The sequence below is a fragment of the Fusarium subglutinans genome (genome assembly GCF_013396075.1).
Source record: "Fusarium subglutinans strain NRRL 66333 chromosome Unknown NRRL66333_c0000250, whole genome shotgun sequence".
NCBI classification, from domain to species: domain Eukaryota; kingdom Fungi; phylum Ascomycota; class Sordariomycetes; order Hypocreales; family Nectriaceae; genus Fusarium; species Fusarium subglutinans.
This window is the reverse complement of record NW_023502313.1, coordinates 1-13,246: the sequence shown is the minus strand read 5'-3', so window position 1 is coordinate 13,246 and position 13,246 is coordinate 1. Positions and strand designations below refer to the sequence as shown.

Here is a 13,246-nt window from a genome sequence, read left to right as displayed (position 1 = left end):
CCGTGTTGCACGCGATTTTTACGCCGCCCCGATCCCCGGTACCGATTCATACGCGCCTTGTCGCCACATCGCACACTTTCCCTTCAGTATTCGACCTTCTTTGGACCATCGAGTGTCCATTCCCGTGCCTCTAGCAACTTACTGCAAGCACCGCGTTCCAGACTTGAAGGTTGCTCCACGCCAAGGCTATCCCACGCGCCATCTCCGACGTGTCGCCATTTTCTTGACGACTTCTTCCAACGTGGTCTTTAACATTATCCTTTTTGCTTCGATTCCGACGCGTTCATTATCCCTTAATTAATTTCTGCGTCAAGCACTCGTTTTCGCGACGCCGAGGCACGTCCCATCTTGCGCGACATGCCACATAGGTAGCTGCATCTTCACAACTAATTAACCGATTTGGCTATCAAAAAGTCAACGCGCCGTATACTTCATTCATCATGGCGTCGGTGCATGCACCACATGCTGTTCAGCACCCAGGCGCGCCAATGCCTGCTGGCGCTACCAAGCAACAGGCAGAAGAAGTTTTCAGGGTATGCTCTCGCTATTGACTCTTTTCCTTCTTCTTTCAACACTCTTTATTGCTTCGGACTATCAATGCTGATACGTCGTATAGAAACTCAAGCAGATGAAGGAGCAAGGCGTGCCACCATCGGACCCTGAATACATCAAGGCTTCGCAGTTCTTGATGAGTTTCCAGCAGCAACATAACATGCGACGTAACCAGCAGCAATTCTTGCAGCAGCAACAAAAACAACAGATGCAGAATGCAACAAACGGTACGCCTGCCAACGGTGTTATGCCTGGACGTTCCATGCAGCAAGGCTCGCCCCAATCGACTCAACCCCCTTCTAATCCGCTCGGTGCTTCCGCAATGCCAAACCAAACGACTCCTACTCCTGCATCAACTGGGACGTCTCCATCGACTGCACCATCTTCAAACCATTTCACGCAGCAACAGCTCGGTCTACTTCGACAGCAGATCCATGCTTTCAAACTGCTGGGGAAAAACGCCGGGGTCTCTCTGCAGCTGCAGCAGGCCATATTCAACCAGCGCCATCGTAGACAGGCCGCCGTCGCCGATGCTGCGCAGGTGATCCAAGCGACTAAATTGAACCAGGCAGATTCCGAATCCACTAAAGATGGACAGAACGGACTTGGAGCCGTGACAGAAGATGAGGGCTCGGATATTCCTAAGGCGCATACATTTAAGACAGTAAAGTCGCCCTATGGCACTAGCATGATCCGCCCCGAAATCAAGTACTTTGATCATTCCCAACGGAAGAATCGCTGGTTTATTCCTGGTGTTTTTCCTACTGGTATCGATTTTGATCATTTGCGATACGAACGAGAAGTTGTTGTCTCGAACAGGATGAGACAGCGATATGCCGAGTTAAAGAACCTGCCTGGTGATTTGGCTCACTGGGACTCTTCCAAGGAGACACTAGAGGCCGACGACTCTCTCAAGCGAAAAGCAATAATTGAGATGAAAAGCATAGCTCTCTACGCTAAGCAACGGGCTCTTCGGGATAAGATTGGACGTCAAATGATGCATTATGATAACCTCGCCATGACCACAAATCGATCCGGTTTCCGCCGAATGAAGAAGCAGAACGTCCGTGAGGCTCGTATCACCGAAAAGCTCGAGAAGCAGCAACGCGATGCCCGCGAGAACCGAGAGAAGAAGAAGCACACCGATTTCCTTCGAGCTATCTACACTCACCGTCAAGAAATCCAAGAGTCTGCTTCTTCGCAACGTACCAAGTCGCACAAGCTCTCTCGTCTTATGTACCAGCAACACTTTAACATCGAAAAGGAGGAGCAGAAGCGTATCGAGAGAACGGCCAAACAACGTCTCCAGGCTCTCAAGGCCAACGACGAAGAGGCTTACCTTAAGCTTCTTGACCAGGCCAAGGATACACGTATCACGCACTTGCTCAAGCAAACTGATGGCTTCTTGCATCAACTCGCGTCATCAGTCAAGGCCCAACAACGCCAGGCTGCCGAGCGCTATGGCGATGGGGATGATCCGCAGATGGATGATGCCAGTGATTACGATGAGGATGACGAAAGCAGCAAGAAGATTGATTACTATGCTGTGGCACATCGTATTCGTGAGGAGGTTACCGAGCAAGCCAACATGCTTGTGGGCGGTAAGCTCAAGGAGTATCAAGTCAAGGGTCTCCAATGGATGATCTCACTCTACAACAACAATCTGAACGGTATCTTGGCTGATGAAATGGGTCTTGGAAAGACCATTCAAACTATCAGTCTAATCACTTACCTGATTGAGAGGAAACAACAAGCTGGACCATACCTTGTCATCGTGCCTCTAAGTACGCTGACAAATTGGAACTTGGAATTCGAAAGATGGGCTCCTTCTGTGAGCCGTATTGTCTACAAGGGACCTCCCAATACTCGTAAACAACAGCAAGACAGGATCCGGCAAGGAGGGTTCCAAGTATTACTCACGACATATGAGTACATCATCAAGGATCGCCCTATTCTAAGCAAGATTAAGTGGTTCCATATGATTATTGATGAGGGTCACCGAATGAAGAACTCAAACTCCAAATTGAGCTTTACCATTCAGCAATACTATCATACCCGTTTCCGACTCATTCTCACCGGCACTCCTTTACAAAACAACCTCTCTGAACTCTGGGCCATGCTCAATTTTGTTCTGCCGAATATTTTCAAATCTGCAACGACTTTTGATGAGTGGTTCAATACTCCCTTCGCGAACACTGGCAGCCAGGACAAGATGGAACTCACTGAAGAAGAGCAAATTCTCGTCATCAGGCGTCTTCACAAGGTCTTGCGACCCTTCCTTCTCCGTCGTTTGAAAAAGGATGTTGAAAAGGACCTTCCCGACAAGACAGAGAAGGTCATCAAGTGCAAGTTCTCTGCCCTTCAGTCCAAGTTGTACAAGCAGATGGTCACCCACAACAGACTTGTCGTTAGCGATGGCAAGGGCGGAAAGACTGGTGCTCGCGGATTGAGCAACATGATTATGCAGCTCCGGAAGCTATGCAACCACCCGTTCGTTTTCGATGTTGTGGAAAATGTCATGAATCCTATGAATGTCAGCAATGATCTCTTATGGAGGACAGCAGGAAAATTCGAGCTGCTTGACAGAATTCTCCCTAAGTATCAGGCAACTGGCCATCGAGTCTTGATGTTCTTCCAGATGACTGCGATCATGGATATCATGGAGGATTATTTGCGTTACAAGCGATTTGAGTATCTCCGATTGGATGGTACGACCAAATCCGACGAGCGCTCCGACTTGCTTCGAGAGTTCAATGCCCCTGACTCTAAATACTTCATGTTCTTGCTATCCACCCGCGCAGGTGGTCTTGGTCTCAACTTGCAGACCGCCGATACCGTCATCATCTACGATTCCGATTGGAACCCTCATCAAGATCTGCAGGCCCAGGATCGTGCTCATCGTATTGGCCAGAAGAATGAAGTCCGAATCCTCCGACTTATCAGCTCCAACTCGGTAGAAGAGAAGATTCTCGAGCGAGCAAGATTTAAACTGGATATGGATGGCAAGGTTATTCAGGCCGGTCGTTTCGACAACAAGTCTTCTGAGACTGACCGTGACGCTATGCTTCGAACATTATTGGAGACTGCTGATATGGCGGAATCTGGTGAGCAAGATGAGATGGAGGATGAAGAACTCAACATGCTCCTTGCGCGCAGTGATGATGAGATAACTGTGTTCCAAAAGATTGACGAGGAAAGACAAAGAAATTCGCCCTATGGCACTGGACCAGGCAGCAAACCTCGACTTATGGGTGAGGATGAATTGCCAGATATCTATTTGAATGAGGGGAATCCTATCTCGGATGAGACGGAGGATGTTGTGCTGGGTCGTGGTGCGCGTGAACGCACCAAAGTCAAATACGACGATGGTCTCACTGAAGAGCAATGGCTTATGGCTGTGGATGACGATGATGACTCTCCAGAAGCAGCTGCGGCTCGCAAGCAAGCCCGAAAGGACAGGCGAGAGAACAACAGGTTAAAGAAGTCTGGAGCCCCCAACTCAGTGGATGAATCGCCATCAGGTAGTAGAGCAAGCACTGAGGAGATTGAAACCCCCAAGAAACGAGGTCGTAAACCAGGCAGCAAGAACGAGAAGCGCAAGGCCGAGGACGGTAATGATGAACCTCCTCCCAAAAAGCGACGTGGGCCACAAGGACGCCCCAGCAAAGTCAGTCTGGAGTCGCGGCTTCCACCCCATCAGCGGGAAGTCTTACAAAAGAGTCTTCGTAACTTGTACGATGCTCTAATGACTTTGGAGGTGGACGATATTGAACCCCCCGAGGATGACGAGTCGGATCCTGGTAAGCGTCTCATCATCGGACCCTTCGTCAAACTGCCTCCCAAGCGCGATTACGCAGACTACTATCTCATCATTCAGAACCCTATCTGCATGAACCAGATACAGACTCGGATCAAAAAGGAGGAATACACATCGTTAAGTGGACTGCGAAAGGACATCGAATTGATGATCCGCAACTGTCAAACTTACAACGAGGATGGAAGCATTCTGTATCAAGATGCTAAGGTCATGAACGTAAGCATACTCCGTCTGTGGTTGTTTGTCTGATTTTTCGCTAACGTGTGATAGGAATTCTTCAACTCCAAGTACCAAGAAGAACTGGTGGCGCATCCTGAACTTCAAGAACTTGAAGAAGGGGCAAAGGACAGTTCAGTGGCGCCCTCTGGAGGTGGCGGCACTCCGCAGCCCAGTGGCACCCGGATCAAACTGATTTCTAGTGGCTCGAGAGAGGCAAACGGCGGTAGCACTGCTGCTCAAAGCGACGAGGAATGACAAATGCGGGTGCCAAGGGAGGACTGTTGATCGATAAGATCGGGCCGCAAAATAGCCTGTAAAGTTGTATCGCCCGAAACGGCGATTGTTTGATGATATATGCAATGGCGTTCGGCAGGACAGGTGTCAATAAACAATATGCGATCAGGGAAAGAGAAAGCGAAGGGAATCGAGGATCAAATACCATACACAGAGGACGCATTGACGGAATTCGTTTCATGGACCTCCCAATGGACGACTCTGGAGTGCGTCAAACCTGCAAGGGGATGGCGAACTTGCACTGCGAGTTTAGATAAATAGTAGGATGTATTTTAATTATAAGCCTTACATGCAGTAACTTTTACTCGTCTCTCTATCTATAACAGCGACAGCGGTGGTGATCATTTGACGCGATAAGATTCTGAGTTTGATAGTACAGGTCAGGTGTCTTGAATTTGATGCTTCCTCAACTCAGCTCAGCTCAGCTCTTTCTCTCTCTGTCTCTCTGTCTCTCTGTAACAAACCTAGACTTGTCCTCATTCGCCACAACCCCGATACACAGACAGTCTTAGCTGGACCTTCGCCAACGTGTGCTTTCCGTTAGGTCGATCTTGATGGACAGAACTTTATAATGAAGAAGACTCTGCTTCTTTGTTTTATTCATGGTTTCAAGGTATACACACCCATACTGCGACTTTACCTCTCGCTGCCTCGTCTTCGCCAGTCATAGTCGGTCTTAGCCATAATACTAATTTTCTCAAGGGCGGCGAGGACACGTTCGGTGTTGATTATCAATTCACCAAGGACCTACGCGATTTGGTAGGGCAGGCTTTGCCAAAGGTTGATGTTGAAGTGGTTGTTTATCCCAAATATGAGACTCGTGGGGATTTGGGCAGTTGTGTGAGTCGCTTCCGCGACTGGTGAGTATTCCTTGCTGGACTGCTGCTCTTCCAAGGGCGTTGGCTAAAAGCGATTACTATAGGCTTCAGAACATGGTCATCGACATGGAGGTCGCAGCTGGCACACCGTCGCCAACGATAGAGCCTTCGGTGCGAACCATCCTCGTCGGCCATTCCATGGGTGGCATCGTGGCGGCCGAGATGCTCATCAGCTTAGCTTCTGAGAAGCCTATCTACACGGAAGACGGAATTCAAAAGCTCGAGAAACCAACTTTCAATTCCCTCATGTTTCCCTACATTCAAGGTGTTCTCGCCTTTGATACTCCTTATCTTGGCATATCTCCTGGTGTGGTAGCTCACGGTGCAGAGGATCAGTACCAAAACGCTGCACAGGCTGTAGGTGCAATATCGCAGCTGAGCGGCCTCGGAGCATCACTCTGGGGCGCCAAAACAGCAGGTTCCCCTTCGACATCGCCCGCTCCCCCGAAGATAGCTGGGGCGCTGCCGGCTCCCTCCGCATCCGGTGGCAATTCATGGCAAAAATGGGGCAAAATGGCTATGTACGCTGGCGCAGCTGGAGCGGTAGCAGCTGGAGGTGCTGCGGCATGGATGAAGCGCGACCAACTGGGTGAGAGTTGGTCTTGGGCGTCGTCGCATCTCGAATTCGTGGGATGCCTTGCCAGAGGAGAAGAACTGCGCAAACGAGTGGCGTGTCTTCTTCAGTTGCGAGAGGAGTTAGACGTGGGTTTCGCCAACATATACACTCGTCTTGGTAAAGCAGCGCCGTCGAAGCAGATTAACGTCGTTGGCACCGTATTGGGGCAGGACAGGACATTCTGCAATCTTCCCAAAAAGCAGCCCGGAGGGGTGTGGATGGAAGCCATCAACGACAAGGCAACGGACGAGGCTGGAGCACATATGAGTAAGTCAAGCCGTTCGAGAGACGATCGTTATACTGAAACTGTTTCCAGATATGTTTACGCCGAGAGAAAATCCAGGGTACAACGAACTGGCACGGGATGCCACTGAAATGATTCGTGGCTGGTTACAGAACGGCTGGTATGAGACGAGTGCTGAAGAACCACTCCTGTTGGAAGATGCACCATTGACTGAGGACGGCCTTTCGCCCGAGACTCCACAGGTCGAAAAAACTGTTTAACCTGCTGGACTTATGTTTCTTTAGTTAGAGATATCTGCCCCTAATATATATACGAATCACATCGAGATAGTTCTTGGTTCCCCAAAGTCTTCCCATTGTATGCTATTCAATGGCACTCGTCTCTCCTCTTTTCTTTACCGTCTAAATTCCTTTTATTGAGCCTTCTGACCCTGGGTTTTCAGATTTCGCATGACCTTGCGCCTCTGGCTCATCAAATGTGTATACAAGACATAAGATCCTATGCAAAGTTAGGATTACAGTCGCACACCCAGTCTCTTTCAGCTTACCAGGAACATAGATAACCAAGATGGCGTAAAGTGCCCACTTATAGAGCTCGTTAATGTTGCCCGCAGGCTCAGTGGCGAACCAGATGAGGATGCATTCACTGCAGATACCGATGGGGTAGAGCACAAAGAAGGTGTTATAACGCAACCAAGTAAGAAACTTGGGTTGGTAGCCGCACAGCGAGAGAACGAAGAAGGAATAGCGGATAATCTCGGTGACGGACCAAGCGACGAGCATAGACGAATAAAAGGGAGAGAGGGCGAGGAAGGGGAAGACGTCGACGATGGCCCAGACGAGCAGGAAACGCGAGGCGACCTGCATAAGAGTAGTCATAAAGGAAGCGCGAACGACGCCTGCAAGGAACATTTTATGTTAATATATACCACAATACAATACAAGGTCAAGGAGCAGAGGAATCATACCAAGCATCGAATGCAGGACCTCCAACCCAGCCAAAGTCTGTGTCCATTTTGTATATTGGCCAATATTAGGATAGACGTACTCAGGCCCGTAGGCACTGGCAAGCATGGCGGTGCGTCCCAGCACAACAGACCATTGCACAGCTGAGATGAAGTTGTAGAAGATCAGATAGGCCTTGTTTGCTGTTGAAGGCTCCTGTTTCAGGGGTCGTTTTGCGGTCGGAGTATTAGAGTCCATTGCTGCTACGATCTGGGAGCCGGGAACTTCAAAGTCGAGCAGTAGACTGCCTATAGTTGATCGAATGAGTGACTGCGAGCCAAGAACGAAGTTGGAGCCTAGTGTTAGGGTGAGTGTTGACGATGGAAAACAGAGGTTGAGGATGTCAAACAATAAAGAAACCTCGAAGTTATTCATTAGGTTTAGCGCCTCGGTGTTGAGTGTTTTTGGTGGGGATACCTACCTAGGTACTTTAGGTACCTAGGTAGCGAGTTGCCCACCTTAACCCACTGCAACCCAGATTCACATGCTAACTTTAGGTACCACCACTTACCTAGGTACCTTAGGTAGTAGTCAACGAAAGTCTACATACGTACACTCTAGGTGCTTTCTATGAGACAGCATTATCACAACACTTCACCAAGAAATCTTCTTGGATCATGATTTGACTAGTCTCGTGCTAATACTACGCCATCTGAAGGCAGAGGTCCTCAAAGAACGAGGCCTGTTTGCGCTGGCCATGATGTTCTTAACAAAGCCGACTCTCAGTACGTCGCAGTCAGTCTCTGGACCAAGTAATCACCGCTATTGATACCTTCATACTTCTTGTCTTTCTCCGTAATGAACGTCCCTGGAATCGCCTCGATATAGCTTTTGAAGTTGGGGTTACAAAAGTATCTGCCACCAAGTTAGTCTGACAACGCCACAGTGAAACACCACTGTACTCACGCAATGCTGTATCGAGGTGGGTAAGCTTCAGCTTGCTTCTGCGGTGGCTCAACAACTCTATGGATGGTGCTCTTGATGGTGTCGTTACTCCATCTCGCAAGCAAGTCGCCGGCATTGACGACGACCGTGCCTTCGATTGGTGTCGCATCGACAAATTCTCCTGTTGGACTCTTGACTTGGAGCCCCCCTCGAGCATCTTGGAAGAGAAGGGTGATGGATCCATAGTCCTATTCTGGGGTCAGGGCGAAACTCGTAGGATCAGAAGAACTTACGCTATGTGCACCAGCTCGAACTGTGCCTGGCTTCGTTTTGAAGATATTAGAATCAACGGCCGGATAATGCAATAGCCGCAGCGTATTGTCTCCGACATCGACAAAAGAGTCAAAGAATCTATCATCGAGCCCCATTCCAACAGCAATAGCTTTCATGACCTCCACGTGCAGTTGGCGGCACTTCTCAAAGAATCTGAGCATATCCTTTCGAAACCCAACAAGGTCGCCGGTTTCTTCAAGCCATCTATTCGGATGTCCGGGCTCATCTTCACGGCCAATCTCAAGACTCTCTTTCAAGTCCGGCAAAGCAGCACGCACTTTCTCAACCTCCTGGATATCCTTGAGCTGACTGACTTTCTCGCGTCCAGGGGCTGAGTAGCCTCGGTTTGCCTCTGGAGTTGTCCAGGCTACCTCCATCTTCTTCTCTAGGGGTTCATTGAAGAAGCGGGCTGATAGATCAAATGCATGCTGTAAATCTTTGGGAAGGATGGGATGGTTTTTGAGATAGATGAATCCAGCTGTTTTAAAACCGTCAAGAATGGCATTGGCCGTTTCATTACGCTCCACAGGAGTTCCGCTGAGGAAGCGCGAGAAGTCAATGAGCTTGAAACAGGAGAAGCTTAGTTAGTAAGAGTTACAGTCTGCTGGGCATTGGATTACTGACGGGAATTGATAGACCCTCCTTGCTCACAGCTAAACCCGAGGCCATGGCAATGGTACTTGTAGAGGGAATACAGCCGACAAGATAAATAAATGGGAAGGAACTGCAGTATTTCAACACAGATAGGTTACATGGAAAAATTAGTCGTGAGGGATGTCTTCAAGTTTGCTGGCATCTGCTAGCTACATATACCTACATAGGCACAACACCTCCAATACAGGCCGATAAGCGTGACGGAACATTCCTAGAAACGAAAGAGGCTTGCCGGCGGCCAACGCCTAACCCCTCAGTTCAACGGTTACTGATAAGCGGGTGATAGGACATCGCAAGGTTGTAGTGATAACAGCCATGCGGGGTTAGTATCGATCTCAATCGCTCCCAAGTAGCATCTTATGCGTGTCTCTCAACTTGGGTAACCCGATTTGTTGATCTGCAACGTTGCTACAGCTTGGCCCGCAAGAGCTGATAGCGAGTGTGTGCTGGCTGTGCCTCATCCAGACATTCTAGCTTGCTTCTTTACTCACAGTCGAAGCTTCGTCCAATTTCCTATCTCACACTTCCACCATTGCCTCTCTTCTCAGTGGCCTAAACACCATGTCGTCCTCTACTTCCCGCGTGGTAGACATACACACACACATGTACCCTCCCTCATATATCCAAATCCTGGAATCGCGTTCCCAAATCCCTCTCGTCCGCAAGTTTTCCCAAGCACCTGATCCAAGACTCATCCTTCTGGAGGCTGAGGTCAAAGCATTGGAAGAAGCGGCACAGAACCCTGAGGCAAAACCACCTGGGCGGCCTCTAACATCGCACTATGCATCACTTGCGCAAAAGTTGCACTTTATGGATACGCACAAGATTGATATATCTGTCATATCCCTAGCGAACCCGTGGCTAGACTTTCTAAGCCCCTCAGAGTCAGGCGCAATCGCGCAGTCCGTCAATGAAGAATTCTCGCGCATGTGTAGCGATCACCCTGGAAGGCTTTTTTTCTTCGGAACACTTCCCTTGACAGCAGCTCTCGAGACTGTCCTCGCCTCTATAGAACATCTTCGGACCCTCAGGTACTGTCGCGGGGTGATTCTGGGCACTTCCGGACTCGGGAAAGGCCTAGACGACCCTGATCTTCTCCCCATTTTCGAGGCTCTCGCAACAACAGGACTGACTGTCTTCCTGCATCCTCACTACGGTCTGCCAAACGATGTCTGGGGACCTCGGGCGAGCGCCGAATATGGGCATGTGCTTCCCTTGGCCCTCGGCTTCCCTATGGAGACAACAATCGCTGTCGCCAGGATGTACTTGGCGGGCGTTTTCGACAAAGTCCCAGCACTGCGCATGATCCTCGCCCACAGTGGTGGAACCTTGCCTTTCCTTGCTGGCAGGATCGAAAGCTGCATCGTGCATGACGGGCAGTTGCTTCGTGAAGGCAAGCTTACCAAAGGCCGTCGAACAGTGTGGGATGTGTTGAGGGAGCAGGTTTATCTTGATGCTGTTATTTACTCAGAAGTTGGGCTCAAGGCGGCTGTTCAAGCTAGCGGTTCTGATAGGCTTATGTTTGGCACAGATCACCCCTTCTTCCCACCACTTTCGACTGATGAACAGGGTGAGTGGGAGAGCGTGAGCCTGAATACGGAGGCCGTTGCTCTTGCAGTGGGACAAGACACGGGGGACTTCAAGAATGTCATGGGGATGAACGCTGTCAAAATATTGCGGCTCGACGCTGAATCGTGATTCTAAGGGATATATTAGCGTGAGATAAAACACTCCGTATAGACATAGCTGCCAACCTTATTCCGTATCCTTTCTCTAGAAGACTTTTACAAAACAGATGCATGCTCCGCAAATCGAACTTCAGCCTGGTGTATCCTCGTTTTTGCATCAAGTAAACCGTGCTCCGCTCGCTGGTACTCTTCAGATGTCCCTTCTTTCTGCCGTAAGTTCCTGACTGCCTGAACCGCGCGGAGTTTGGCGCAAACGAGCTCCCAGTAAAACTTTTGTTCGGTACCGAAGTCAACCAGGAAGTCGCCTGGTACATCCATGACACCATTGATTGGTCCAGGTGCAGGGTTGCCGTCTGAAGCCTCCGCGGCCCTTCGTGACTTGCGCAGAAACTTCTCTCTGGCGTCATCCTGTTTCTTCTTCTCTTTCTTCTCCTTCAGTCGTCGGCGTGCTTCCGCAAGGTCTTCAACTTCTTGCGCAGCAGCGGCTTGGCGCCTTTCCTCTTCCTCGCGCATGCGCCTCTGTTCAACCAGTCGTGACCTCTCCTTCTCGATCTCTTGTTTCTCCCGCTGCTCCTTTTCCGCTCTCTGTACCTTCCAAGAATTCTCTCGCGCCTCGAGGTCGTCAACAAAAGCCTTACGCTGCTTGTCCATGGTCTCGCGCTCCTGTTTTCGTAGCAGGGCAGCCTTGATGGCGCCGTCGTAAGCGCCGCGCGCCCCTGGCTCGGATAGGATGTCGCGGGCGCGTTCGAAGAGCTGCCATTTTTCCGCATCGAAATTGTCGCCTGCTTTGTCGGGATGGTATTTCAGAGATCGCTTGCGCCACGCGCGATGGATGTCTTCCTTGGGTGTGAGGGCATCGATGCCAAGGAGTTCATAGAGATCTACGTCTTTGGAGGCATATTCTTGAGCGAATTGCAGCAAATCGGCGGCTTTTGTGTCAGACATATTGGAGTCTGCTGAATCATGTGTTGCTCACAAATAACTTTCGAGTGCGGAAAAAGGCAGAAGTTTTGAGACAGAAGACGGGCTTGATTGAAGAATCACGAAAGCACGTGACCTCAAAGCCATTATGCTTTTGAGATGGAATTCTGTAATTGATAAGAGACTATTATTATAAGATGGCTAAAAATCTCATGTCTCAAACAATCCACTTATTATGATGGACTTCCCAAAGGCGAAGCGTTGACGCCTCGTATGGCCCGAAACATGTGCCCATCGCAAACGCCTGAAGACTTAATACGGTCTTAGTTAGAACAAGGTGAGAAGATGACGTCTTCAGAGAGTATGTTAAACTCATCATAAGATATCATAAAGAATGTAATATTATCTAAATCTTTTCACCTCTTAGGGCTGTAGTCAGACGTTCTCTGCCACCTCCTAGCTATCAAGCCAGAGCCTTCAACTATTTATCGTGTCCGCAAAATGATACACATTCGGTGAACCTGCTGACAAGTTGAGTAAGTATCGCTCATAGGGTCCTAAAGGCTCTTCAACCATTATCCGTTGTCTTGCCTCTTTGGGGCCATCATTCTCGTTGCCGACGTATTCCCAAACCCATCGCCCCTTCGACCAATCGTTAGGATGGCCCATATGATTTTTTCCACCGTTCGGACACCAACCGGGCTGCAATGGAACTGGGTCGGTATATTTCTCCCGCGTTCGTTTGAGTTTCCAGTTACTGAGCAAAGCTGGGCAGTCCCAGACGTGGTCATCATTCAAGCCGAGGCCTTTGCAGACAAGCCTGATTCGGACGGAGCTGTGTATTCGCTCGTTTGTATCAAGAAGGTATCTTGACTTATCGCATTTCGATTGGCGGTCAGTTGGCCTATACAGACCTGGTGTACGAACTGTTTGGCCAGAGAGTTTATAGAGGAGACCTGGAGCTTTACTTATTGTCCCAAGCCCCCAAGGTCTAAATGGGCGGTTGTTCTCGTAGATTGGGTTCATCGCCCACTGGCGTTTCTTTGTCTTCTCTCTCCTCTTCCTCGATTTTATGCTGAGTTTCGAGGGGGTTCTGTGGTAGAATTAGTTAGTGAAAAGGAAAGGCTTAATTCTTCTAAGC

The 13,246-nt window shown here is 49.5% G+C and overlaps 5 protein-coding genes across 5 annotated transcripts; 3 read left to right on the top strand and 2 right to left on the bottom strand.

The window, feature by feature from the left end:
* Positions 1-440: 440 nt before the first annotated feature.
* FSUBG_12110 (component of SWI SNF global transcription activator complex) lies at positions 441-4,843 on the top strand (the record flags this gene model as incomplete). Its single annotated transcript, XM_036676867.1, has 3 exons — positions 441-533; positions 617-4,585; positions 4,640-4,843. The coding sequence occupies 3 exons, from the start codon at positions 441-443 to the stop codon at positions 4,841-4,843; spliced, it is 4,266 nt and encodes a 1,421-aa protein (XP_036532402.1).
* Positions 4,844-5,453: 610 nt separating this feature from the next.
* FSUBG_12109 (uncharacterized protein) lies at positions 5,454-6,880 on the top strand (the record flags this gene model as incomplete). Its single annotated transcript, XM_036676865.1, has 4 exons — positions 5,454-5,495; positions 5,585-5,742; positions 5,805-6,643; positions 6,693-6,880. The coding sequence occupies 4 exons, from the start codon at positions 5,454-5,456 to the stop codon at positions 6,878-6,880; spliced, it is 1,227 nt and encodes a 408-aa protein (XP_036532401.1).
* Positions 6,881-7,032: 152 nt separating this feature from the next.
* On the bottom strand, positions 7,033-9,511 carry FSUBG_12108 (gibberellin 20-oxidase; the record flags this gene model as incomplete). The annotated part of the gene is made up of 7 exons (XM_036676864.1): positions 7,033-7,118; positions 7,168-7,518; positions 7,588-7,920; positions 8,397-8,479; positions 8,531-8,757; positions 8,803-9,405; positions 9,467-9,511. 7 exons carry the CDS (start codon positions 9,509-9,511, stop codon positions 7,033-7,035), a joined length of 1,728 nt encoding a protein of 575 aa, XP_036532400.1.
* Positions 9,512-10,057: 546 nt separating this feature from the next.
* FSUBG_12107 (2-amino-3-carboxymuconate-6-semialdehyde decarboxylase) lies at positions 10,058-11,194 on the top strand (the record flags this gene model as incomplete). Its single annotated transcript, XM_036676863.1, has 1 exon — positions 10,058-11,194. The coding sequence occupies one exon, from the start codon at positions 10,058-10,060 to the stop codon at positions 11,192-11,194; it is 1,137 nt and encodes a 378-aa protein (XP_036532399.1).
* An 86-nt stretch (positions 11,195-11,280) lies between these two features.
* Positions 11,281-12,129, bottom strand: FSUBG_12106 (pre-mRNA-splicing factor cwc23; the record flags this gene model as incomplete). The annotated part of the gene is made up of 1 exon (XM_036676862.1): positions 11,281-12,129. The coding sequence occupies one exon, from the start codon at positions 12,127-12,129 to the stop codon at positions 11,281-11,283; it is 849 nt and encodes a 282-aa protein (XP_036532398.1).
* Between the last annotated feature and the right edge of the window lie 1,117 nt (positions 12,130-13,246).